General features: G+C 46.3%; 1 protein-coding gene across 4 annotated transcripts in view; it reads right to left on the bottom strand.

Annotated features, from left to right (window-relative positions):
* Nucleotides 1-19,392: 19,392 nt before the first annotated feature.
* GRAP2 (GRB2 related adaptor protein 2) overlaps nt 19,393-24,780 on the bottom strand; it is a 42,379-nt gene continuing 36,991 nt past the window's right edge. For all 4 annotated transcript variants that reach the window (XM_035903211.1, XM_035903210.1, XM_009647760.2 and 1 more), the window contains 2 exons: nt 23,156-23,275; nt 19,393-20,924 (listed from right to left, as the gene is read on the bottom strand). In XM_035903211.1, coding sequence (XP_035759104.1) covers nt 20,745-20,924; nt 23,156-23,275 — 300 coding nt within the window. In that variant the 3' untranslated portion in view covers nt 19,393-20,744. The remainder of the gene's footprint in view (nt 20,925-23,155; nt 23,276-24,780) is intronic.

The following is a 24,780-nucleotide window of genomic DNA, read 5'->3' as shown; positions in this document are numbered from 1 at the left end:
GGCCCCTCACGCTCCCCTGGCTCCCTGGGGACATGGCTGTCCCCTCCGTTCTACCCCTCTCCCAGACCTGCACGTGTCCCTGGCCTCCAGGGAACAGAGGTGGCCGTCCCCCCGGCATGGCCAGGACCAGGGTCCCTGACTGCAGCGCTTGGAGGAGAGCCAGACCTGGGCCACAGGCAGATTTTTGGGGTGCAAATACAAAAGTCTATTTAAGAGCATTCCCCCCGGCCCTTTCAGATGCAGCAGCCACCTGAGGGGTCCTCATGGGGAACAGGCGGGACATGAGTGGGGCCAGGGGCACAAGCAGAGCACCAAGGTGGCTGTGAGCCATGGTCCACTGGCTGCAGTGGGCTGCTGGCTGGCACCCTCTCCAAATCCACTTACAGAGCAGCAGTAACAGCTCAGCGACTCCCCAAAAGCAGGAGGTGGGCACCCTGTTTACAGATGAGAAGATGACAGAGCGATTTGCCCGAGGCCACCCAACAGGCTGGTGTCAGAGCTGGGAATAAAACCGCCCTGCTCCTAGTCTCTGGCTGGGAGCGTGAATAAATACCCCCGGCTCGACACACGTGTCCCAGCTGAGAGACTAAGGGCTGTAATGTTAAATTACGATTTTTGCGCGGTAGGTGATAGTTGCTAGGGGCCCTAATCAAGATTCAGGCCCCACTGTGGTTTGCGGTTCGTATGGAAAGGATGAAAAGCAGCGCTTCCCCCTTGCAGCCCAGGGACAGGGCTGGCAGGGGTGAGCAAGCAAACAGGGATAAAGGCAAGGCAGTGGTGAAATGCAAACATTCAGAGGCATTTGCAGCGCTTTACATACGTGACTAGCCCTAAGTGCTCACGTGCACAAAAAAACTGTAGGGACAGAGCTGCCGGAGCTGCTCTTTGTCTCCTCTCTATGAGCAATTGCCTGCGCTCAGTGTGAGGGAGCTTAAAAATCCAAGGATGAGGTGTTGTTCCTCTCCTTTAGGTAGAGGGGAGAATTTTAGTATTCCAGACTGTCATCAATAGCTTTTCCTAGCATGAAATTCACTTAAAATTAGAAAATGTACTTTGCAGAGGTCTACTCCTCTGCCTATCAAGCCCCCTTTAAAAATTAATTTCAATATAGGTTCTTTTAGCCTGATTTCCAATGGAAATGAGGCTTACGTGGTCATGGTGTCTGCGTCTGTCTGCCTGTCTGTCCATCTCTCTAATAACTTCTGAACCCACTGGCTGATTTCAAACAAGTTTGTCAGAAGCGTAATTACATCCCTGCAGATTTTGTGAAAATAAATGGCCTAACAGCAAAAAAAGGGACCCTATCACAGTCCCTGCCGAGGAAAGTTACAACATGAGTTCATGCCTTATTAGATTTCAGATATTCCATAAAAGTGAAAACACTAGTAAGTGCCTGAGCTGTATGAAAAGCTTCAAATGAAGTTTATGCCATCTTAGACACCCTACTCAATCAACTACAATATACAAACGTACAGGAGAAGCGGCTTTGTTAGTTCCAGTGCTCACTAAACTACTTCTTGTTTTCTTTTTTTTTTTTTTCCTGTACCAGAGGCTGCCATCAGCTCTGCTATTTCATGTGTGGCTAAATAAAAATCTCTTTAATCCTAGGTGCTCTATTCATTCGTAGCTGCACGGTGTAATCCTTTGTGTTCAGCTAAGGCTCCCACATGAAAGCAACAGTAGGTTCACAAATGTATGTTTAGTTTTATTTTTAAAAGCAAGCGAACGTTTCTCACATCCAAGTAAAAGCAGCAGAGATTTTTTTCCCGTCTGGTGTGATGAAATGTTTAGCCCCCATCTCTCACTCTAAAAGACAAAGCGTTGTCTGTGTGTTGATACAATAAATAGGGGCAAGGAACTGTGCAGAAGCTGAGAGCGAGTCTTTCCCAATGCGTGCATGTATCCTGTCCGCCCCTCTCGCCCCCATTCCCACAGCAGTGTGTGCCAATCCAGCCTATTTCCTATATGGACTTTTCACAGGGTCTGACGATTCAGTCCCTTTTGATATACCCTGACCCTCCGGCTGACAGCATCAGCGCAAAGACCGGCAAAAAGGGCTGCACCAACAAACCACCCGCTCCGTCGCGGAGGTAACCCAGCCCTTCGGGACTGGAGAAGGAGAAACATTGCAGGCAGCATGGGGGTGAAAAATATTTGTGCCTGGCCCTCCTGATCCCTCTGGGATCGAGGAGAGAATTCCAGTTTCCACGCTAGAAGAGGGTCATTAGCGTTTCAGCTCAGGTTTTCCTCCCTGCCCTTAGCACTGGCTGAAGGGAAAGAAGAAAGGGGAAGCCTGCATTTGAACTGGGCTGAGGCAGCTGCAAATCCGCACAGAACTGCGCTACCGGAGCTTTGGCTCATTTTGTTCCCGGGGATCGCTCGCTGGAGGGGCTGCGTGCACCTAGGCAGGGTTGGGCCTCTTTGCTTTTCGCTTTGGTTTGGGTCTCGTCCCAGGCAAGTCCTGGTTAAGGCCTTGCTTACTTTTCTGGTCTGGTTCCAAAAGGTTTTCCAAAGGATATAAACTAACCTATCAGGAAATATTACCTCTTGGTGTAACCCTCCCCCAACCCCATTACAGCGTTTTAAATCTTCTGCCTTCAAACACCTCCCACGTATATTCTGGTTACTCGGGCCTAATTGCTTCACTTTCTTTTGCGAGGCAGTGCAGGTTGTGTATCAGATAAAGATATGACACCTTATATTTAGCATTAATTGTAACTGCGCTTGTCCCGAGCGTACATCTCTCTTGCCAGTCCTTCCTGTGTAATTTCAGTCCCTAAATAGCCCACCTCATGATGTATGCTTTGATAAATTTCGCAGTGGTGTTTTTCTTTGTGACATAAACTGCTACAGGCTCTTGTTAGAAACCTTTGGGTGCTCAGCGCCTTAGGAATAAAATTCTGATGCCTTCCCCCTCACCTTTTCTTTACATCTTATTTCTCCCGAGAGCAGTCGGCATCTACACGCAAAATAGGAGTAAAAACAGGGGAAGGTATTAAAAAGAAAGGATCATTTTGTGATAAAGTGGTCAAGACCTGTATAGTAGAAGACTTTTTTTGAAGGGGGGTATCCTCCAAACCAAAACATGATTTACCAAAACATCTCTGATCAGCCATACTATCTTTGAGGTTTTTGTTTTGTGATATTTTTTCCCCCCCCTTTCTCCATAAAAAGCAGAAACTGGTTAAAAATGAGTTTTTTGCAAAGAAAAACAAGATGGCTTAAGCAATGACAGATACAGGAGAGTGTTTTCCACTTCTCAGCTGCGGGTTAGCCTGAGGTGATGGGGCTTTGCCATCTTGAAATGGAAGGGTAAATAAATAGGGGCCTGTGCCAGGGTTGTTATTAAACACTACACTCCTTCCCCACACTGGCTGGCACCACAGAAAGACTCGCAAAGGCTTGGTGGAGCTTGCGTCTTCTCTACTCTCTTCTCTGCAGCCAGGATCCAGGAGCTTGTGGGAAGACGATTACGTGCACAGCAAGCCGTGCTCTGCTTGTCCCAAGCCTGAAATCTCATGGGCAAGGGCTGCCAACCCGGTGCAGGAACGGGCGCGTTACTCACCTCCAAGTATTGGCAGAGCCAAAAAGCCTGAAACAAGGTGATTTCAGGGTGGAGAGGACAGAGCATTTGCCTTCACCGTCCTCCCTCCGGCAACCCAAAGAGCTACGGGCGGCGGAAGGTAGGTGTGTCACTTCTGCAGCAGCAGCAGCAGACAGCAATCTGGAGGATGAAGAAACGCTTTCAGATGCTTCCTTTCTGTCATATTACACTGCCTCAGGGAGAAAACCTAGCTGCTGAATTGGAGAATTGCCGCAACTGAGTCAAGTGCTTCTGGCCTCCCACTCAGTTTTTCAGCTGCTGTTCCCATGTGAGAGTAAATAGGTAAGAGAGTCCTCTGAAGAGAGCAGAAATGAACAACTCTGTTTGCGGGCTCATTTCTTGCAGCAAGGTATTTGCTGACTGAGCACACCCAGAAAGGCCTTTAGCTGTTTTCCCCGGCTGCTCCCATTCGCAGGGCAACAGTTTGAGGAGTTTCCTGTAAGAAATAGTGCTGACCCAGGTCTCTTGCTTCATCTTTCAACTCTTGTATAGGCGAAGACTCAAAACTGGTTGCAATTCAGAATCCACCTGGGCTACCCTGCGGGGCCTTGGCCAAGTTGCCTGCTGTGCCTCAGTGCCCTATCTGTAAAATGAGGAAAACGCTGCTCTACTTCACACCACTAAGGGAAGAGAGCTTAGAAAATAAAACCCCAAACCAACATCACCTATGTTTCTTTTGGTTTCTCCTGCAAGGGTGGGGAGAAAAGAGACAGCTGTAGAGTCCCTTTGCGCATGAGCCAACCCCTCAATGGAAGCTCTTGATGAAGAGAACAGTGAGGAATAAACCGTGCAGTCTCTGAATAGGACGCTTAATTGCAGCTACAATTAGGTAGTTCTCAAATCACAGTGCGCTTTATAGACAAAGGAGCCCCAGGAACGTGGGTGCTGATAAGTTAAGGCAGCAACAAGTCTACAGCATCACGTACTTACCTGCGTACCAACCACCTGCCAGTGTCATTGCTACCGACTCCGGGGAGAGAATAATGCTCAGGCGAGAGTTGATGGGGAGAGGAGTGGAGCAGAGCGGGAAGGCTGGGATGGGTGCCCCGGGCAGAGGCTGGAGGGATGGGGAGCAGCCTGGCAGGAAGTAATGAATGGGACAATCTCGGTATGGGGGAGCAGGCCCCCAGCCAGTGCAGCAAGGTGAGGTGGGAGAGGGAGTTTCGTGCTGATGACAAGGAGGAGATGTCCCAATGCTATGCGGTGGGTAAGACGGAGCTAGTGGAGGGAATACAAGAGAGAGGGTATGTCCAAGAGTGAACAAAGTCATTTGAAAAGCTGTGTAATCCTTGGAGGAAAGAAGAGCAGTGGGAAGCCAAGATGAGGCTCTGACATCTACAAAGTTTTAGCCACCCTGGAAGGTGGCTAAAAAAAAAGCCATGGCAAAAAAGAAAGCCCTGGTTTTTTTATAAGAAGGGGGAAAGAATAGAAATGTGAGGCTTGGCTTTGGGGGGAAAAGTGAGCCCTAAACTATGAAAATGAACAAGTAGGAAGAAGTTTAGTCCCTACAATAAATGCAAAACTGTGAAGAGAGCAGCATAGGAAAGAAAAAGGAAACCCTCTGAAAGGAGATGCAGAAGGCTTAAGTGCAGGCTTAGACCTGGAAATGGAACTAGGAAATTTGTGATTCATGAACACAAAGCAACAGACAGCCAGATTTTAAGATGTGGTAGAAGCATGTTTAGTTGGTGTGGAAGATGCCCTTTACTGATCAGCATACATTGGCCTCTGCGGTGTATTTAGCTTAAAATATCCAAAGAGCCAATGTAAAGAAGTCAGCTGCTCATGACCTTATCAGAAGCACCGCTAGCTCCAGAGGACCTCACCATTCACTCGCTGGTGTTTCTGTCCAGCAATGCCAGGGCGAAGGCAGATGGAGTGGGTGCAAGCAACATCCGTGAATCAGAAAAAGCAAGTAGAAGGAGCCGACCAGACCTCCCTCCCGAAAGGCTGTTTCCAGAGAGACGTGTGGTAGGTGTGAACGCAAAACTTTACATGAAGTTACGCTTGAAATCTGCTGTTTAAGTTTTTTGCGTTATAAATCCAGAACTAAGGCCATAAAAAAAAAAAAAAAGTACCAGGTGAGATCCCCTGCCTCAGTTCTGGCTGCTCTTTCTGTGGACAAATCACCCTTCAGCCTGACTGAGACTCTGCACAGCTGCGCTTATCCCAGGCTATAACGTTGCCCCAAGCAGGGGTCCACCCTGGCCACCCCAAAGCCACACAAGGAGAAACGAGCGTAGAGCCTGCGTTTTGATGCAGGAGACAGTCCTACCCCGGACTTCAGCAGGGAAGAGCTGAAGAGGAAGGAAGAGCCAGCCTGAGGCAGGATGATGGTCTTGGTCCTGAGGCAATGACCCAAGCTGTCCCTCCCTGGGTCTATAGACACCCGAATTCAAGCTTAGAACATCATATTTTCAGATCAGCATTGGCAGAAAAATCTGGTTTTGAATTCTTACGAAAGCAAAACCCAAATGCATAATGCACTTATGTTCCTCCAGTGCCTGTTTTTAGATCCATTTCTTTTGCAACTCAATTAATCAAGATTTCGCTGCTCATTTTAAAATAAGTGGCATTTCTCTTAGGAAGGTTTATAGCTTTCAGTCTTTGAGGTTTAAAAATAATCAAATGGATTCTGAGCTAATCCAGATTGGTAAACCATTCTCGTCTGTTAATAACTGAACACTTTGATCATTGTATTTAAGAGATTCCTTTCTCCAGAGGGGTATTTTTCAGGCAGGCTGTCCCTCACTACTTCTTATTTTTGAGGCTGTGGTCAGTTACCATGCTGCACCCCCATGCAAAACACACAGGAGGAAGGGAGGGGGAGGAGGACCACCAGCAGAAATAAGCCACAGCTCTGTGCTTATCCATGTTCCTTTTTTCCTCTTCTCTTGACAATGGAGAATCCACTGATCTCTCTTTGTGTTCAGCCTATCCTCCTCATGTGCTCTTTTCTATTTGCCCTGCCATCCTTTTGTGGAATCTTTTAAAAAATCTTCCCTTGAGAGTGACCATGGGCTTTTTTCCTTTCACTCTTCCAGCAAGGCTGGCTCAGTAACATGTTTCTACTTGTCAGACCCCCCCATGCCTTCTTCCCCACCCTCCTGTATTTATTTCCTTCTGTCAGAGAAGCAGCTGCATCCCCTGGGGAAGAGCGCAGCCCATGGTAGATCCCCATCCCTCCCAGGGTATCTCTGCTCTGACAAGCAGGATGAGAGTCCGGTCATTCATGGCTCAACTTGTACTTTGTTGAGACTGCCAACTAGTAGAGTTAGTGATGATTGGATTTTTTTTTTTTTCCCTTTTCCCCCATGCTGACGATTGACCTAAGCCACAGTAAGGCAGGAAATACAATTAGGCAACAGATGATCTTGGGAAGGACTGAAACTAATAGCTTAGCATTTTGCATTTCTCACAAACATTTAATTCATCCTTCTACTTGCAAACATTTAATTTATCCTGCTACTCTTCCTGCAAGTTGCGTATGGGTTGCAGTGGGGTCATTTCATCCTCTCGTGTGAGGTAATTGCCTTGCGATCCTCTTTCAACACTGCAGAGCAATGTGAATAGCGAATAACAGCTCAAACATCACTCATGCCAATGCTTGGGGTAACTCTGTGACGAGCAATGTGGCGGAGATACTGGTGGCCTTGGTCACCAGGTAGCACGGTGGCTTTCCAGCTAGGCTTCATCTGAAGGGCTTTGGCTGCAGCAAGGCTCTTTCGAGCTTGGGACACCATGTCAACCGTGCAGGTGGATGCAGAACAAGAGGCGCTGTATGTGAGCCCCAGTATGGGAGAATGGGCAGGCCTGACATTGAGGATGGGAAATGGATAGGCTCCTGTTCTGGGTGCTCAGGACATGCAGCTATATTCTGCTGAGGGACTACACAGCAATGCTGGGGAATTAATCCAGTCGGCTGGAAGAAGGCGCGTTTGGATTGGGTTGTTTGTCTGCAGCACTGGGTAACCTACTTTTATGAACACTGCCCTGGCAGATTAGTTAGATCAGGGTGATTCCCTGCCTTCATCTGCTCCGTGGCCTGCCAGTCCCTTTTGTTCTGAGCTCATCTGCCTTTGGAAGGTAAACACAAGGTACACCCATGGTGACCTTTAGAACTAGAAGCCTTTATAGTTTGCATAACACTGCAGATATATATATATGCCATGATAATAAATAAGCTAGGGTAATTACAGAATAAATCCTTGCCCCAAAGAGATACCCAGATGCGAATGGCGGAGCATGCTGCCAAACAAAGTACAGCTCAACCAGAGAAGAGCGTGCTGCAAACAGCCAGGGTTTTTGCAGAAGGAGGGAAGAAAGCCTGGCCAATGTGAGCAGGCTCCAAGGCCAAGCTGGAAAGAAGTCAGAAAGCCAGAGGGGATGAGAAAGAAAGCGAAGGAGATGTTTAACCACTGCGTGAGGGCAAGGGCCCAAATATTGTAAGAGATGATGAGAAATGCTATGCTGGCATACAGATGGTCACGGAAAAGGAAGAGGAGCTTTGAGTCTGACATGCACGGCTCTGACATGGTCCTGCTATGCTACCTTTGGCAAATTGCTTCACCTTCATCTATCCTCCCGCCCCATCTTTGTACATCTTGACACTCTGACTTGCAAATCCTTTGGAGTAAGACTGTCATTTCTACAGGCATATGAAGTGCCCACCACAACCAGGCTCTGAACTCGGCTGGTGCATCTCTATCATGAAGGACAGCAACATCTGATAGAAGATGAAAAGCTATTGCACAGACTCGGACACAGGCAAGGCTCGTCTGTTAACAGGGACCGACAGCCTCTGCTGTGGGGATGAAGGCAAAGAGGATGCTGGAGAGGGCAACACCAGCCACCAAGAACACAGCTTGCTCGTGGCAGTGGGATAAGAGAAAGAGCAATGAAGAGAAAGAAATGTTAAAATCGGGATGTGTGGGTGGAGGTGGGGAAGAGACAAGCAATGGTTTGGTAGAAAAGGCAGGTGCTATTTTAGTCAGACTGGGCTAATTTCAGCTCTGATGTAACTCCATTTACGTCAGTTTTAGTCAGTTGAATTACACAAAGGATTAATTTAGGTCAATGAGTTGAGGTGAGAGTGAGTCAGCCCAAAATAAGTTTTGGGGTGCAAGGAAAAGATGTGAAACAAGGACCAGGTGAAGAACCGGAGCCATCCTGGATTTGGAGAGATGTTTAAGAAAGAAAGGTGGGGCTGAGAGAGGGCGAACAAGAGGGAGTGAAGGCAAACAAGGCCACAGGACCCTGGAGGGATGTTGGCCAATGATTTTCATTCCAGCCCAGGACAATTTGCAAAGAAAGGCAGTCTGCTCCCTGAACTCTGCAGTGTAGTGGTTATTTACCCCTTACTCCTTGTTTTTGTCCACCTCCCCTCACCACTGCTCCAGGCAGCTCGCACACCCACATGCCATACTCAATGAGGAATCATAAGAATTAAGCTTTGGTTTTTTGTTGTTTTTTATTATTATTAATTTTTTTTGTGTGTGTGTGTGTGTTTAATCATAAAGCATTCCAGGTTTAACCTGAAATAGACTTTGGATCAGGGTTTCACAGGGCAACAGCTGCATTTAGCAGGGAGAATGGGTCTGATCCACCCCTAGTACAGCTTCACCGGAGTTGATGGAAATGAATTTGTTCCATTAATTCTCCAGAGACAGCATGAAAGCCAAATGAAACCAGACAGGGCCATTCTCAGGCTGACAAAAGCATCCACACCTTAACTCTCACCAGCCTGCCTATGGAACACATGGAAAAAGTGTCTAAAATACTTGACACCTTCCTTAAGGTTTGCAAGAAGCACCTCTCAACAACGCATGAGAAATAAAAGAATGATGCCATCACACGTAATGAAACAAAAACAAAAAATAATTAAGAACATCTCTTGCTTCCTTCCCATTCCGCTCTCTTTTTCTTCCCCTGCATGTGTTTTCCACCAATTGTTTCTGATGCCTCTTTTAAATTGGTGTTTACTTTCTTGTAATTCTGTATACTGTGATAATTTAACACCATGAATCCCTGAGGTTTCTTTTCCTCTTCTCTGTCCTCATTTCCCCTAGCTTTTATTCTCCCATTCTGTTTTTATGCTTTTGTTCTTTGAAATCATGATCCTCAATTGTATTTTATTTTCATTCTCTTCCTCTATAGCTTGGCCCTGTTTTCATTCCTCTGTTCTCTTGTCCCTCATTCAGCATCAGCTTCAGTTAAGAGGAGAAGAAAGTCAGGAGGCTATAAGGTTAAAGATTAACTTTAACAATCTCATTGACACCTACCCCAAACCCAGCTCCCCCGGTTTCCCACCTTCCACAAATACTTGGTACTGCACAAGAAACAAACACCCACAAAGCGCTCTCGTCTCGTATTCAATCACCATAATAAATACAAACTCTCTTCTGTAACATTCAATCATTATATTTAGTCTTAATATCATGCTTTTCATCTGCAAACACCCACACAAGCATTGGTTAATTTGTCCTTACAACAGCCCTGCAAGGTAGGTAATTACGTGTTATCATCTCCGTTTTACACATAAGGGGACTCCAGGAGAAATTACGAAACTCTTAACAAGCACACATACCCACAAACCTAAACAGGTACTACCTATATCTTCTACAAATGCATGCATACACACAGTAGCCTACGTACATATTAGTGTACACCAAAAATAAGGGACCAGCAAGCTTGCTGCAGGATGGGAGAGAGGCGCTCGACACATTACATCCACCAGAAAGGAAACTTCTCAGAACGTGAGATGGGCCTGGGCAGTGGAGGAGAGGTGCAGGAAGCAAACACGAGTGCTCTGCAGCACGCTCTGTAGCTTCTGGGCAGCACTTCATGACCTCCCTTTCCTGCAGATGAGCAAATGTGCAAGGTGAACTCCTCCTTACCCCCCATGTACTTTTTCTGAAGCACCACCGAGGGTTGACTTCATATTTTCAGTTTCACCACTGATGACCGCCCTCGCTCTATCAACACTTGTTTCTGACAAGAAGTTGGGAAAACCCGGTCATGCACAACCCCCAAGCGAGCTCCTGACCTATTTGAATGCTAATTACCTCTTAGTGCTCTATCCGGCTCGTTCTACTGCCTATCAAGATGTCAGGATGGGAAGATAATAGACCTTCTGGACCACAGGCAGCTGCACACACAAAACCATAGAAATATGGGAGAAATATTAGTGGGAAAGCCAGAGAACAAAAATGAAGGCATGAGTAATTAACTTTGATCCAGGATGTCAGCAGTCTGCGCCAGAGAATCCTGCGTGCAGCAACTCCCCTCCACCACGGGGACAGGATGCCCTGTTCCCATCCCAGGAGGTACCTCCCCGTGGCAGCCCTTGCAGAGCAGAGCCTCCAGGGACTCTGCGGGGCCTGGTGGGCTCCGTTTTGGAGGGTCTGAGGCTCAAGTGTAGTTAGACATTGAATTCCCACTTACATAAGGGAGCTTTACTGCAACTAATGGGCATTAGATGCCATTCATATAAAGAAACTGGACATGAAAATAAAGACCTCAGTAAGGATTTGGGCCTTTGCGGCTCCCCATTTCGTTGTCCTCCATTCAACATGACAGTGAGGCTTTCATGGACTTGGGAGCCATGTTTCAGTGGAAACTGTCCTCTTCCCCCTTTGTCCGTCCCCCCGGATTATTTTCTGAACCTGTCACATCCTCTCTCAGCATAGATATGTGCAGGCAAATGATCTCAACATTGTCTTCCTTTCACCCCTTGTGCTTTGGGTGGACCTGGGGTCGAAGCTAAAAGACAGAGCTTGCCAAGTTGAATATACATTGCTTATGCCATAAAAACTGACACAAGGCCCCATGTCTTCTCTGCGTCAATAAAATGTCATTAAGTCTGTACCATTGCTAAAGTTTTTCCTATTCCAGATTTTTCTTAAAATCCTTTACTGTTTTTAGCTTTTTCAGCCAGGGTTGTGTTCTCAATGTGTTTGGTTTTCCCTGTCAGTTTTCTGCATTTCACAATTTCTGCTTTAGAACAATTGCGGTCTCTTTTTTTCTTTCCCCTAGCTGGCATATGTTACTTTCTTATTTCTAATTGCTGTCTGAGCTCTGCCACTGAACCAGCACAGGCTGCAGCTTCCTAAAATACAGACATTGATGCCAAGGCTGAAACTTCATAGGGTTCTGCCAAACCTGCTGACTGACTCCCGCATACAGGGGTCCTCTGGGCTTCATCCCTTACCAGTTACAGTCAAAACCCATTCATACCACAGGAGAATCCCAAGCTTCCAGACTAGTTCATGACCTGAGCGTCTATGCGCTGTGCTGACAGGGAAGGAAGGCCAGCCCTGTCTTACAAACTACAAGTTGACAAGGTGAGGCAAAATGATTGTTCCAGATAAAAATTACAGATAAGCAGCCTTTGCTTTTTGGATTCTCCTTTCCTGGGTGCTCTTTACCCAGGAGGTAAAGGATCAGGTCGCCAGCAGAGCACCTGTGCTGGCAAGGCCATGGCAGACTCGCAGCGCATGGACTGCCTGCCTGTGTCTGCGTGTGTCTGGAGGGGTCCAGCTCCCCCCCGTCCCGTTCACTGGTTGTGGGGAAACCATGCTGCTTCATTGGGAGAAAAGTGGTGAGACATGAGGGGAGAGGCGCCAGGGAGCACTGATGGAGGAGTTACTGCTTGCACAGTGGTGCTGCTGTAGGTCCTGTAGCATGAACATGCCTTAAAAGGGATTTCAAGTCAGGGAGGGAAATACATTCCTCATCTGACATGCACCGAGATGTTCAGATGAGTCAAAAATGCCTGCTGCTTTGGCCATCACGGTGATCTATCCTGCCTCATTGCTTCCTTGTGCTACTCCTGTCTACTTGCCTGTATGCACCTCTTGCCACTAGCTGGAAGCTGCAAGAGCTCTGGGGCATGGCAATAGGGCCAGCACTACAGGGCCTTGGTCTGGATTTAGCGTTCCTAAGTGCTTATTGACAAATTGGGAATAATAAGGATAAATACTAAAATAATAATAGCAAACCTACCAAGAAAAAAAAAGGAAGAGAAAGAGCTAATGCCCATGATAGGTGTAATAAATTAAATGGAAAGCAAATCTATACCCTCTTGAGAGAGAAAGTGATGAGGATGATGAAGTTTTAAGAACACTGCCAAATGAATTCCAGGATCATAATGAAGCGTTCGAGCTGGGGATGCCGGCCGAAGGAATTAGAAGCTGCAGTGATGAAGACATGAGCTTCCAGCTAATGTGGGAGTGCAAAGGGAGACAGTGGCGGGATGCAAATAGGAAGTTGATGTGATTGCAGTGCTGAGCCAGCCAAGCCTTGTCTATGCTAGCAGTACACATCCTATTAGAAACAGCTCTGCACCCACGCCCTAAGTAACAGGATGCTCAACATAAATTTGAATTTTGCATGAACAAAAGACAGCTGCTTTAAAAAATGGGTTAGTCAGTCCTGGTTAATGCTCTCTGAACGCAACATGTGTCTTGTGTATGCTACTCCTCAGCCTCCTTGGGCACCGTATTCCTCAAAATGTTAGCTCTTCTTTACGCAGGATAGTCATTTATGCACATTTACAACATGGTCGTTCTTCACCGACCCCCTCCCCTGAGGTCTGTTATTCTACCACGGACAGGCCTCCACCAAACACAGTGTCCTCTGCTCCTGCTGTGTGGACTGTGTGCATCCACGCAGGATGCTTGGCTTGACCACTTACTGTGAAACAGCCACGCCACAGTCACCAGCTTAAGTTACTTGCTGAGCTGAACTAGCTCTAAGTTAAACAGCTGTTTCTCCTGGGTAAGTGACATATTTTCCCTGTACAGTAAGCTGGAGGCTGTAGAAATAAGGAGGGCAGAAACAATAAAACATAATATGAAATACATTGAGAAGAGCTTTGGAGCTGTGGTCAGCTTTGTCTGAGTCATGAGAAAAGAAAACCACGAGGCTTTGACCATATTAGACTGTCTTATACAGGTAAATATAAAGATTCTTTAAATAGATGAAAGATGATAATTACAATTTCAAAGAGGAGTAAATCACTACCCACACCCTACATGAAGATCTTATCGAGTTGAATTATGATCTCTTTCTGGAATAACAAGGCAGAACCTCAGATGGTAAAAACCAGAATAGCTCCATGGACTTAAAACATACAACAATGACTTACTCCAACAAAGCCTAGTCCCACTTGCCCGCTCAGATGTCTTCTCAGGTGCCCCTCCCTCCTCCCAGAGTCACACTCAAGTCTGCGTGTGCCACAGCTGCACGCTCGGGCTAAACCAGCCTGCTGTTCAGAGACAGCTTTTTCTAGGCCCGGGGAAGCCAGCACTTCAGAAAAACAGGCTTCATATTTAAATGTTTATTGCAAGGACAATAAACACCACCAGTCTTTTGTTAGTAATGGTATCTCTCACCATAGTGGCTGGCTTTCAATGCACTGACAGAGCCAGAGGCTTCAGAAGACGGAAGGGACAGTTGCGACCACGTTCCCCAGCTTCCATAACCAAAGCCAGAGCATTTCACCCCATAAATCTCGTATCCAGTTCTCTTTCCAGGTTTGAGCTGGAGACTGTGTGGTAGAGCTTGCTACACTGTTCAAGTGGTTATGAACCTTCTCTTTTAAATAGGCATGTTTTATTCTTAGTCAAAATTTGTCTAAAGTTGGTCCAAACCACCCATTTGTGCATCTTGAAGCCTTACCTCTTGTTTTTGGAGTCCTAAATTCAAGATGTTTATGGGTGGTGTTCCAGAGTGCATTCTGCTGTGTAAGTGGTTGTGAAATGCCCGTGCTCTTCAAGTCATGCACATTTTAAATGAGAGTATGCAGCTATCATTTTGGTCAGCTGATGCTGAAGATTTAAACTTGTAAGCACTGGTGTGCTCTCCAACCTGATAAACATGACTGAGAGCTGCACCCCACCCAGAAAGAGAAGCATCAGCAACAAGTGGCACTAATTTAGCAATTTCACAGGGCAGCAAGGTACTTCTTGCTATTAGGTTTTTTTCTCCTGAAAACTGTTGTGCATGGTCCATTCCCCTCAGAGGTAATGTTGATAATAGCTTGAACGACTGATAGTTTTGCTGTTGTGACCATGTTAGGAATTAGGTTTTTTCTTCTTTACAGTCCAAAAAATAACAAACTCTTATGACTTTGCTGTTTAAATGAAAAGACTTTCTGTGAGCTTCCACGGAGGAGATTAGGATGCACTATTTGTAGCAGATCTGAGTTCTCTCCTCCTTTCTTGCCCCCACCCCGATCTCCGAAACCAGCTTTAAAGAAAGGGCTCCCTACTCATGTAAAGGCATTATGGCAACCTCAAAGCCAAGTAAGTTTTCATTTTGCTGAGTATGCAGCCTAGGATGAGGTGATCTAATAGCTCCCGCTGCCAGGAGTGGGATGTTCTGTCTTTCCCTTTCCCCTCCTGGCTGTGCATTCCCACTGCTCACCCTGCACTGGCTCTGGGCCTCCTTACACTGCCCTCGGTGAGCTGACTCAACTCATTAACCCAGGAAAAACCAAGTGGATCCTTTTCTGCAGTGAGCTGTTAGATTGACTCAGCTGCTCTGATGAAATCATGGCCATTGTTATGAGCAGTCCATCTTCATCCGATAACAGGCAAATAGCTGCCATCACAACGGTGAGCTCAGATGTATAGATACGCAACTACAGAGAGCTGACTCTCTGCCACCACGCAGCCCTCTTATTCACACCTCTGCCAAGCGAGTGTAAAAAGCTGCTAGTTCAGAACGAGCTGCTGGGGGTACACATGCATTCGGCTCGGAAGAAAATTACTCTAGAAGGGACAGAGCAAAGGGCAGTTCCCCTTCCCCTTGGTGCTGGTAGCAAACTTGCAGTTGATATTTTTCCCCCACAAATTTTGATGAAACCAAAAAAAGAAAAAAAAAAAAAAAGGTTGATGCAGCCTCCTTCTAATTCAGCATTTTGTAACCAAACTTGTAGCGTGCTGCACCTGGCAGAAAACATTCAGTCACGAGAAGGGCTGCTGTGGACTGGTTCACTGTGGACTTCTAATTTATTTGTTTCTTCTTCTTCCCTTTGTTGCTAGAGGTAATTTTATTTCTGCATGTCTAGAAGGATCCCTGCACGCCTGCCATTTCTGAAATTTTGCATTTGCATGTTAGCAGGCTGGACATCCGCCAAGCGGCTCTCACTTGCACAATGACAGCAAACAATGTGCTTTGAATTTTCCCTCTGCACAAAGGTCCGCGAACTTTTCCTACTCGCTTGCCGGTTCCCCTGCTGTCCTGCAGCTCGCAGATAAGTCCTTGGCTGTTTTCTACTGTCAGTTCTGCTTATGCAAGAAACTTCCTTTGCATTTGATGCAAATTAAGGCTCCTGAACTCTGTCACATGAAAGTTGCCTCTAAAAATTAGAGAAATTGGCAATGCTCTGCCCTCTTCCTCAGTGCTATTAAAAGCTTTATCCTATACTCAATTCATGCTTCCCCACTGAAATGGAAAGCTTTCAGCGGCAAGGAGTGGCTGGGTGTCAGGAGCCTTTTAGTCAATGTGTATGTTTTAACCAGTAAATGTTACTGCTTGGATCATCTAGGGAGTGCTAATGGTTTCAACTGATCTCCATAGGGTTTCATTTAAAAGCAGCTAAGCCAATTGCTTTGAAGAAGTATTTGAAATGAGAATGAAATGGCTGCAGAGGACTTTCTTGTATCACCACAGAGGCAAAAGCTGGGCGATTCTGGTGCATCCAGGCACAGTGAGGTGATGGGCTGCAGCTGCAGGGAGGCTTCTTGGATGCATTGGGCAGGGACGGGCAGCATCGGGCAGGACAACATTGCCAAATACTTCTCACACCTAGTCTGGTGCAACCCAGGCTCCTTGGCAGAGAGCTGCAGTAGCGGAGCAAGACTCTGAGGACAGCCCTAGGCCAGATGGCCACACTTCTGTCTCGACAGACATCTTTGTTGTCCCAATGATGTGACAACGATAAAATTAAAAGACTTGCCACTTTCCACTCAGTGTAGAGCTTAGCCAACAGATGCTGGGGCATTGCTCCTGCAGTGCAAAATGTCCCAGCTGATACCACATTACTCTTCAAGACTGATTTCTCCTGACTCCTGGATCTTTTGCTTCTGCCATCCTTGGTTGCTCTCCACCAAGGGCTGAAGGCAAAATGGCCTTTGGAGAGCCTGCAGCATCGGAATCCCTTTAGGGAGGAAGGATGAGAGGTGCTGCTGAATAGGAAAGATGATCATAGAATCATAGAATGTTTTGGGCTGGAAGGGACCCCTAGAGGTCAGCTAGCCCAACCCCCCTGCAGTGAGCAGGGAAACAGATGATGAACAGATGCCTGTTGTGAAAAGCTCCAAATTTCCTGCACAGCCCACTGAAACGGACAACTACTTTCAATTTAAAAAACAACAACCACCACCCAGGAACTTGTTGTATCCCTGGTACAGGGGGACTGGCCTAGCTCCTGACCAGGTGTTGGCTTTGTGGCAGCACTGAGTGAGCGTCGTCTTCCCAGTGCTCTTGCACTGCCAGCAGTCAGGCGGGAACCAGCCATGTCCCGGTTGTTTCTGCAGTGCATCCAGAGTGCAGCTGTTAACCATAAGCATGTACACCAAGAGAGGCGTCTCTGTTTTGTGGCACAGAAAACCACCTGGACAGCTTTCGCATGAAAGGCGATTTCCATTTACTGTTTTTCACTCAGCCGTATTAATCACAGAGACATTTATAAACAAAATATGAATCTGCAGCAGAATGTAGGCAAAAAGTTCATTCAGACAGGAGAAAGCACAGCTCAGCTGTGCTCATCAAACTTATTTTTCCATGTGCAAGTCCATCTTCCTCTGTTTTATTTGTTATAATAATGTTTGCCTTCCCACATACTTTTCCTCCTTTTATCTCTGCTTAAAATCTCTTTTCTTATGAACTGTCTGTCTTACTTAAGAAAAATACCAAACAAAATACCTCTCTGGGTTCCTCTTTATTCCTTCCTGTTTTGGTTTCACAGCAGGCTCCCTCAGGATGTGTTCTGGAGGGTTAGTTCTTTATGAAACATTGACAAATGTCAGGAAAACTCAGTGCACCACACTGTCATCTACACTGCTAACACCTACCTCTTGCATAGGCAATAGAATGTGAGGTTTTCACAGCACAGGTGTTAAGTGAAGCACCACAACATTAGCAAGGATTGTGTTACAATTAAAACCTGTTGGAAGAAGGAGCAGGAAGGTTGGCAGGATATATGGGTGGAGGAGAGGAGTGTCTCTCTCTTTTTTTTTTTTTTTTCCTTATTAAATGACCTGATCTATGGGAGATATCATTTCATGGGCAGACTACAGCAGAAAATGGCACAGGGCACGGAAAACACCTTTGTCCTATGGCTACAGCACCTTCTACCCCCTTTGCCCATACCTCTCTTTGTATCCAGAGACTCCATTGACTTGGGAAGGGCCGTGGTTCTTCTCTGTGCTGTTGTTTTGCTGGAAGGAAAACAACTTCTACTGTGGGGGGGTACAAAAATGCAGTCTCATGGCTGTGCCTCCCAGCTGCTGGCAAGTACAGTAAATGCAGGTAGTGCTGCCTCTGCTGTGGGGAGCAGGCAAGGACAAAAGCAGAGGCAAGCAAGACTGGGTCCTGGAGACCGAAGTTTGGCCAGCTGCACGAGGCAGTGCACTAGTATAGTTATCACAGACACCATGATACCTTTGCCTCCTAGTAATCTTGGTGTCATTAGGTGCTACTCATAATGGGAAATCGTGATTTTACTGTGGTTCTGGTATGTTGTCCATAATTAGCGTGGAGTCCTGTAACGCTAATTACCTTAAGTATTAATTCCTTAAACATCAATTAAAAAAAATCACGTGAAAATTTACCTCTTCCTCGAATGACTCATGAGTTAACATGGGGGTACTTACCATGTACTACTTAGACTTGCTTAATTAGTTAATCTCTGTAAGGGGGTTTCAGATGTGTGAAGAGCTATCAAACTGCTAAGTGCATTATCTTCAATTAATTTTGTGCAACTACATCTTCACTACCAAGAGGGTCTTTAGAGTGCTGAGGAAAGGAAAAGGAGACATTGCTTCTAATTTTAAAAGTAACTAATAAAAAAAAGGAATTAATTGAAAGATGATTCGACATGGTGGGAATAAGGGTGAACATACCATTTCTTCTGTTTCAGCCAGACCTGAATATGAAAGATTCATCATTCATACCCCTCCTCTGCCTTTGCTGGTCTCTGCTTTCTTTGCTTCTGTCTTCCCCTGGTCTTAATCCTTAATCTCACTGAATATTAACCCGCTCTCTTCCAAATTTGACATTACCTTAGCAAAAATGAAAAACAGTTTAAAAAGAGCGAATCACAACAAAACACTCTTCAAACTGGGGAGTCACTGAGGTTACACCCTTGCACCAACCCAGTAATAAGGCAGCTTGTTCCAAAAGAAGCCTTGTGGACTTCAAAAGGAGATGCTGAAGGCCCAGAACAGAGCTCCTGCAAGAAAACAAGGCCAAGTCCAGCCCAGGAAGCCACATGGTATCTCTCAATTTCCTGAACCACCCTGGCAGGCAATGCAGATAAGCTCTTAACATGTCAAAGTTTTCTATTTTATTTAGAGTTTATATGCCTTGTTAATTATTCTCATGTTACTTCACCCATTAATAATTTGCTTTTGGTGGAGTTCTCACAAAAATCTGACAATGGATTCTTTCTGCTAATACTCTGTCTAGCTGGCAGTTTTATTTAGGCCAGCTACATTGAATTGGACTTTACCAAGAACCTATTTCCTGGATTATTTTTCTCCCACTGGGACTAACAAAAGATAAGAACATTCTTCTTGCTGGGTTGGATTTGTTTTTAGAGTTTTTCACTTGCCTTTTCTTTCTTTCCTAAGAATGATAAATCCTTGCTGACTGCGGTGGCCCCGCATGTTGTGAAAAATTCAGGCATCTTGTTTAATATCAATTTGCCTGAGCAGCGGTTATGCAGCAGTCTCTCCTTCACAGGGTTTGGTTCATTTTAAATGTGCATTTGCAGTATGGTTGCATCACATCTGGGCATTCACTCGGCAATGATTTGAAAACCTACTCATTTACCTTATTTCATCCAAAAGAAACTGGATCAGAGAACAGACTATTATGATGGCCACAATTTTATTCTCTGCATACTGTAAAGTAACAGCTTAACCTGTTGGATGAGGCATTCCACTAGCAAGTCAGAGCTGTGTACACAGCGATCCCGAACACCTCACATTCTCAGGGAAAGAACTTCTGCCACCAAACCAGAAAAACCTCTTCTCTCCAACCCCTCCCCAATTCAGTTTTACAAAAGGAACCAGTGAGGGATATTGTTATCCGATCCAGTGGGTATTAATTTAGCTGAAGGGCCCGACCTGCTCTAACCACGATGTCTAACAGAAGGGTAGGTACCTCAGAGAGCAGCTTGAAAATGGGACATGTTGTTATGAGGTGCAGAAGGAAGGACTATCAGAAGAAGAACGTAGCTTTGCACCCTCCCATACCTTCACCACTGGTTGTGCAAAAGCTTACAGGATCCTTTCCCTTCGTCTGGTGTATCCATACAGTCCGTACCCACAGAAAGTACTAGAGAGGTAAGCCAGAAACTATTTAGAAAAGTCACGCTTGCCTTGCACCTCAGCCTAAGGCCCCCTCACTTTCCCTCCCTACCTGAAGGTTTAACATGGTTACCAACGATCATTTAATTCACCTGGGTGTTCCTCCAGTCTCTGAAAGAAAGGTGAAATGGAGCCTGAAGATACTGGGTGCTACCAGATCCAAAAGGAATGGGTAGGGCTACCTGAATACTGAAGCCTGACTTGTCTGAGGTGCATTTCCACAGAACAAACCTAATTGCAGGAAGTTATCAATACTTAGCCAAAGAAGTGACAGGGCAGGGAGGATCCAGCAAGGTCTCAATGAACAGTCCAGGATTTTTGCTCCCTTCCCTTCATGGATGTGAAAAATAGGGGAAAAAATTCCTATCCTCTTCAAAGGGTTCCCTTTCATACCAACATTTCAAAAGATCAATTGCCAATAAATTAAGACAAAAACAAAACGCCGTATGTCCTGGGGGCAAGGGAAGATGCACTCTGTCTCTGTCCCTGTCATGTCAGAAGAGCAGCTCCAATATAGCCCTCCGGGGCATACTGTGCCCTCACAGGGGCACCGGTGTGACATAGTTGGCAGGGAAGAGACCCAGTTCCCCACGCAGACGTCCTTTCCACCATGATGGGTTGGAGCTGTCCAGGACCTCTAAGATGTCTCCACTGCGGAAGCCCAGCTCGTCATGCTCCACAGCATCAAAGTCGTACAAGGCACGGACCCATAGCGTTCGCTGGAAAGGAAATAGAGACAGGCAGGGAACAATGAGCCAGAACTCTTAAAGATTATCCTCCTGTCACCCCTCTTATGCCCCAGTACGTATGTTCACTGAGAGGACAAGCAATGCTGAAACTGAGACCATCTTGCAATTAAACCAGGAAGTGGCCAAGATGCCAGGAAGGAGGGACCAATTTAATGGGACACCCAAGGGATGGTGCTTGGGTTCTCAGCAACCTCAGTATATTCATGGGTATTCGCACCATAAGGTGAAAAGTCAGACTGAGCAGGTCCTTAGGAAATAGCGTTCACACGGCTCTGTCTCCTCCACCCTGTAAGATCAGCCGTGGTAGCCATGTTTGAAGCCAGTTATGGAAGCACAGAGAAGGGCTCCTGCCTGAGTCCTGCTGGGCTGTACACTATAAGCAAATGGCTCTAGGGAGGTGACCTGGTGCTGGTATGGACATAGAAATGTGTCCTTGGCCAGCAGAGAACTATGAGGGATACACCAAGAGAGACAGCGCACACATGAGTCTAGTGAACATTGTAAAGAATGATATTTGCTCTTTCAGGCACTTCTGGAGCATAGGGGAGGGTCTTAAACCTCCTTAGGGCTCTCCCCACGGTTGGTCCCCTGAGATCAAAAGGAGTTAGGAACTGTTAGGGTGTATCAGTTTATTTTGGGTTTGTACTTTAATGAGCATTCTGGTCAGACCTTTCTCTTTATGGTGAGAACTTCATTGTAAGAGACTTTGCAGTCAATCTCCTATTTTGACCGGAAATCAGATTTTAAATGACATAGCATGGGCTTCTTTTCTGGGAAATTGTTGGCACCCACACAACGAGGCACGGATAATTTGGGAGGTATATTTTGTGGGCACAGATGGAGAGATCTTTTTGAAGACCGACTAACTTTTGCTAAATCTTCCATTCAAGGCCTTGCTTAGAAAAATGGCTCCTAGTTATTTGGCTGGACATGTAGACCTTCCTTTAATTGGATTTGTGGCTTTTAGATCACTGATGGGGTGTGGCAGGCAAGGGCATGTTGTTATTCATTGCCACAGACTCTGAGGGATAAAAGCCATTATATTTTGAGCTGGATTATAATAAAGATTTGTGGCTTTTGCCAAAAGAAGACATGCTTCCCAGTTTGTTCCAAATTTCCTAATCCTATCTGCCCTCTTTCTCTCATGTTTGAGAAAGGTCTGCTGTCCTTCCCTTCTCTCCTTGGATCTAGGTTCTCTGGTTGTTCTGGGCTAAGCTGTACATTTCCTCAAGAATGAGGAGTGTGCCTTAGGTCACACTCCTAGGAGCTGATAGAGAAATACTCTGGAGTTGGCAGTGGAATCATGGGCCGAGACAGAGAAAGACACCATGCTTTATGCAGGTATTCACATAGTAGGAATTTGCAGAGCAGGTAGTTACTTAAGGTCAGCTGCCAGGTATGGATCCAGGTAGGGGAGCAGTCTGAGATGTCTGCAGAGACCTATGGGATCATGCCCACATCCACTGTGCGAAGCAGCTCTGACAGATAAGGGTGACAGATAGGTGAGTCCCACTTTGATGGCATAGTAGGTCCGAGAGGATGTGCCAGGTGCTGACAAGTAGAACTGAGTGATGACAGGTCTTCTCAGGACTGAAGCAAAAAGTAGTGGAAGAGACAGCGTGACTACAAGTGCATTGCAAGACAGAAGGAGCACTGTAGCACTGCACAGTATCATGAGGCAACTCTCCATAGGACTTGCATACTGTACATCTAGCTACTGTGCTTAGGAAAAGGCCTGGCTGTGGTGGCAAAGATACTTGATAGTCCCTTGCATCAGTGGACATGAAGCCCTTCTAGGAAATATCATTAGGCTTTCAGAAAGGTCTTCTGCTGGACTGGATCCATGCTTGATCCAAAGCCATGAGTGAGCTTGGGTTCATTCACAATGTCCCAGGTGCCTATTTTGTTGATCTCATGCTAAGTTCCCTCTTCTACTGAGGCTGCATGTTAACTAAGACTGGCCCTTGTAGCAGTCCTAGAACTACGCTCATGTAACACTGTAGTGCTTCTCTCAGAGTGCCCCAGAAGCAGATTCAAGTGGCTGGGATAGAGTCTTGAGACTCAGAAACATCTTCTAAGATATGTTCTGACAGGCTTAATACACTGTTCTTCATGTGTGGGTGACATTGCCCAGACTGCTTGGCCATTGCTAAGGGACCCATTGAGTTGGGCAGATGGGGCCTTCCAGGTACATCACCTACCGGTGTCGGCTGGTGCAGTGGGTCTGTGTGTCTCCGTTGCATAGCTGCTGCACTCCCTTGGCTGTGATCCCTTAATCCATGCAGCCCATCTTTCCTGTCCAGACTCCCGCCATACCTATCCTAGAAGGAAAACAGCAAGAGAAAAGTCATGTATACACTGTGATGTATAAATGAGGGGCTTTAAGAGTCATTGGTGGCCAGGGAGTCAGGGTCCAACCCTCAGGTAAATCATCTTAGATGTCTGCTTCCAATACAGTCCCTGTCCTGCAGTCCTGCAAGCAATGCTCCTCGTGGAAGAGGTCACCTTAGACTGTTCTATTTGGGATTTTTCTTCTTAGAAGTTGGAAGTTGACTGTCCTCAGCTGTGTTCCACAGCTGCTGGGAAAAGTGGTCAGAGAGGGGCTTTTTTTGGCCTCTGGGACTTTTGGAGAAAACCTAAGGCTGTTCTATCTCACAGGTAAAAAGCCATGCTTGCCAAGGGGACTTCTGTCAATTTGGAGCCATTATGCCCCAGTCCTGCCTGCTCCTGGCTCTTAAGTTGGAAGTTGACTGTCCTCAGCTGTGTTCCACAGCTGCTGGGAAAAGTGGTCAGAGAGGGGCTTTTTTGGCCTCTGGGACTTTTGGAGAAAACCTAAGGCTGTTCTATCTCACAGGTAAAAAGCCATGCTTGCCAAGGGGACTTCTGTCAATTTGGAGCCATTATGCCCCAGTCCTGCCTGCTCCTGGCTCTTCCTCTGTCCCGTATACTGCTAGAGTGGCAGTGATGCTGACACAGCTGACTGAGGACTCCCTACTTTACTTTTTCTTGGGCTGCTCCATGCTGTAAAGGGCAGGGAGCAAGCATGAGGATGCAGTAGCTCAGTTAACCAAAGAGGAAAGAGACAAAATTGAGTTCAAAGAAAAGAAGCCGTATGACCACACATCTGAAGTCATATCAACACAAACCAGCCCAGACAGATGGAGAGGGGAACTAGGCAACATCTAGGGAGCAAGTTCTCTTTTGTCTGCACAGCTGGGAGTTGCTGAGTGTCTTCATTCCTCCAGGCACTTAGTGCATGCACTAAGCTTTTTTATGATAACAGTGTGACAGAATCTGTTATCATGTTAGTTCAGGTTGCAGCAGCGCTTCAGTGACACAGGGTCTGATCAGCTGTGTCAACAGAGGGGAGGAAGAACAACAGCTTGTGCTTGCTGTTGCTTGTAAACAGCTTTTGTCCTCTCCCTCTTGCTTCTTCCTTTCTTGCACCTACTTTTCCAAAAGCTCCCTTGGTCTCACTTCCACTTTTGTCAGCCCAAAAGGTTGCTGATGCTGCATGAGACTGGAGCACAATTTGCACCTCACCTGTCCCTGCCAGAAAGTGTGTGAACTCAGCCTGGCTTTGCAGCTTCAAGACTTACTACATGGATACTTCACACCTATGAGTGTTTCTGCTCCGTATGGCTCATGCATAGACTGTGCCCCAAACAGTGCAGGCCCTCAGCTTTGTCAGAAGCTGTATTATTCCAACAGCAGTCCCCTGGCAGGCAACACTGCTCATCTGATGAGAGAATAGCCATTTCATGACTGTCCCAGGCCTTGCTATATATATCTCATGCCTTAACAGACATGGCTTTGGCTTTCTTCC

The sequence above is a fragment of the Egretta garzetta genome, unplaced genomic scaffold (assembly GCF_000687185.1).
Source record: "Egretta garzetta isolate BGI_Z169 unplaced genomic scaffold, ASM68718v1 scaffold51, whole genome shotgun sequence".
Lineage (NCBI taxonomy): Eukaryota > Metazoa > Chordata > Aves > Pelecaniformes > Ardeidae > Egretta > Egretta garzetta.
This window is presented reverse-complemented; position numbering and strand designations above follow the sequence as displayed.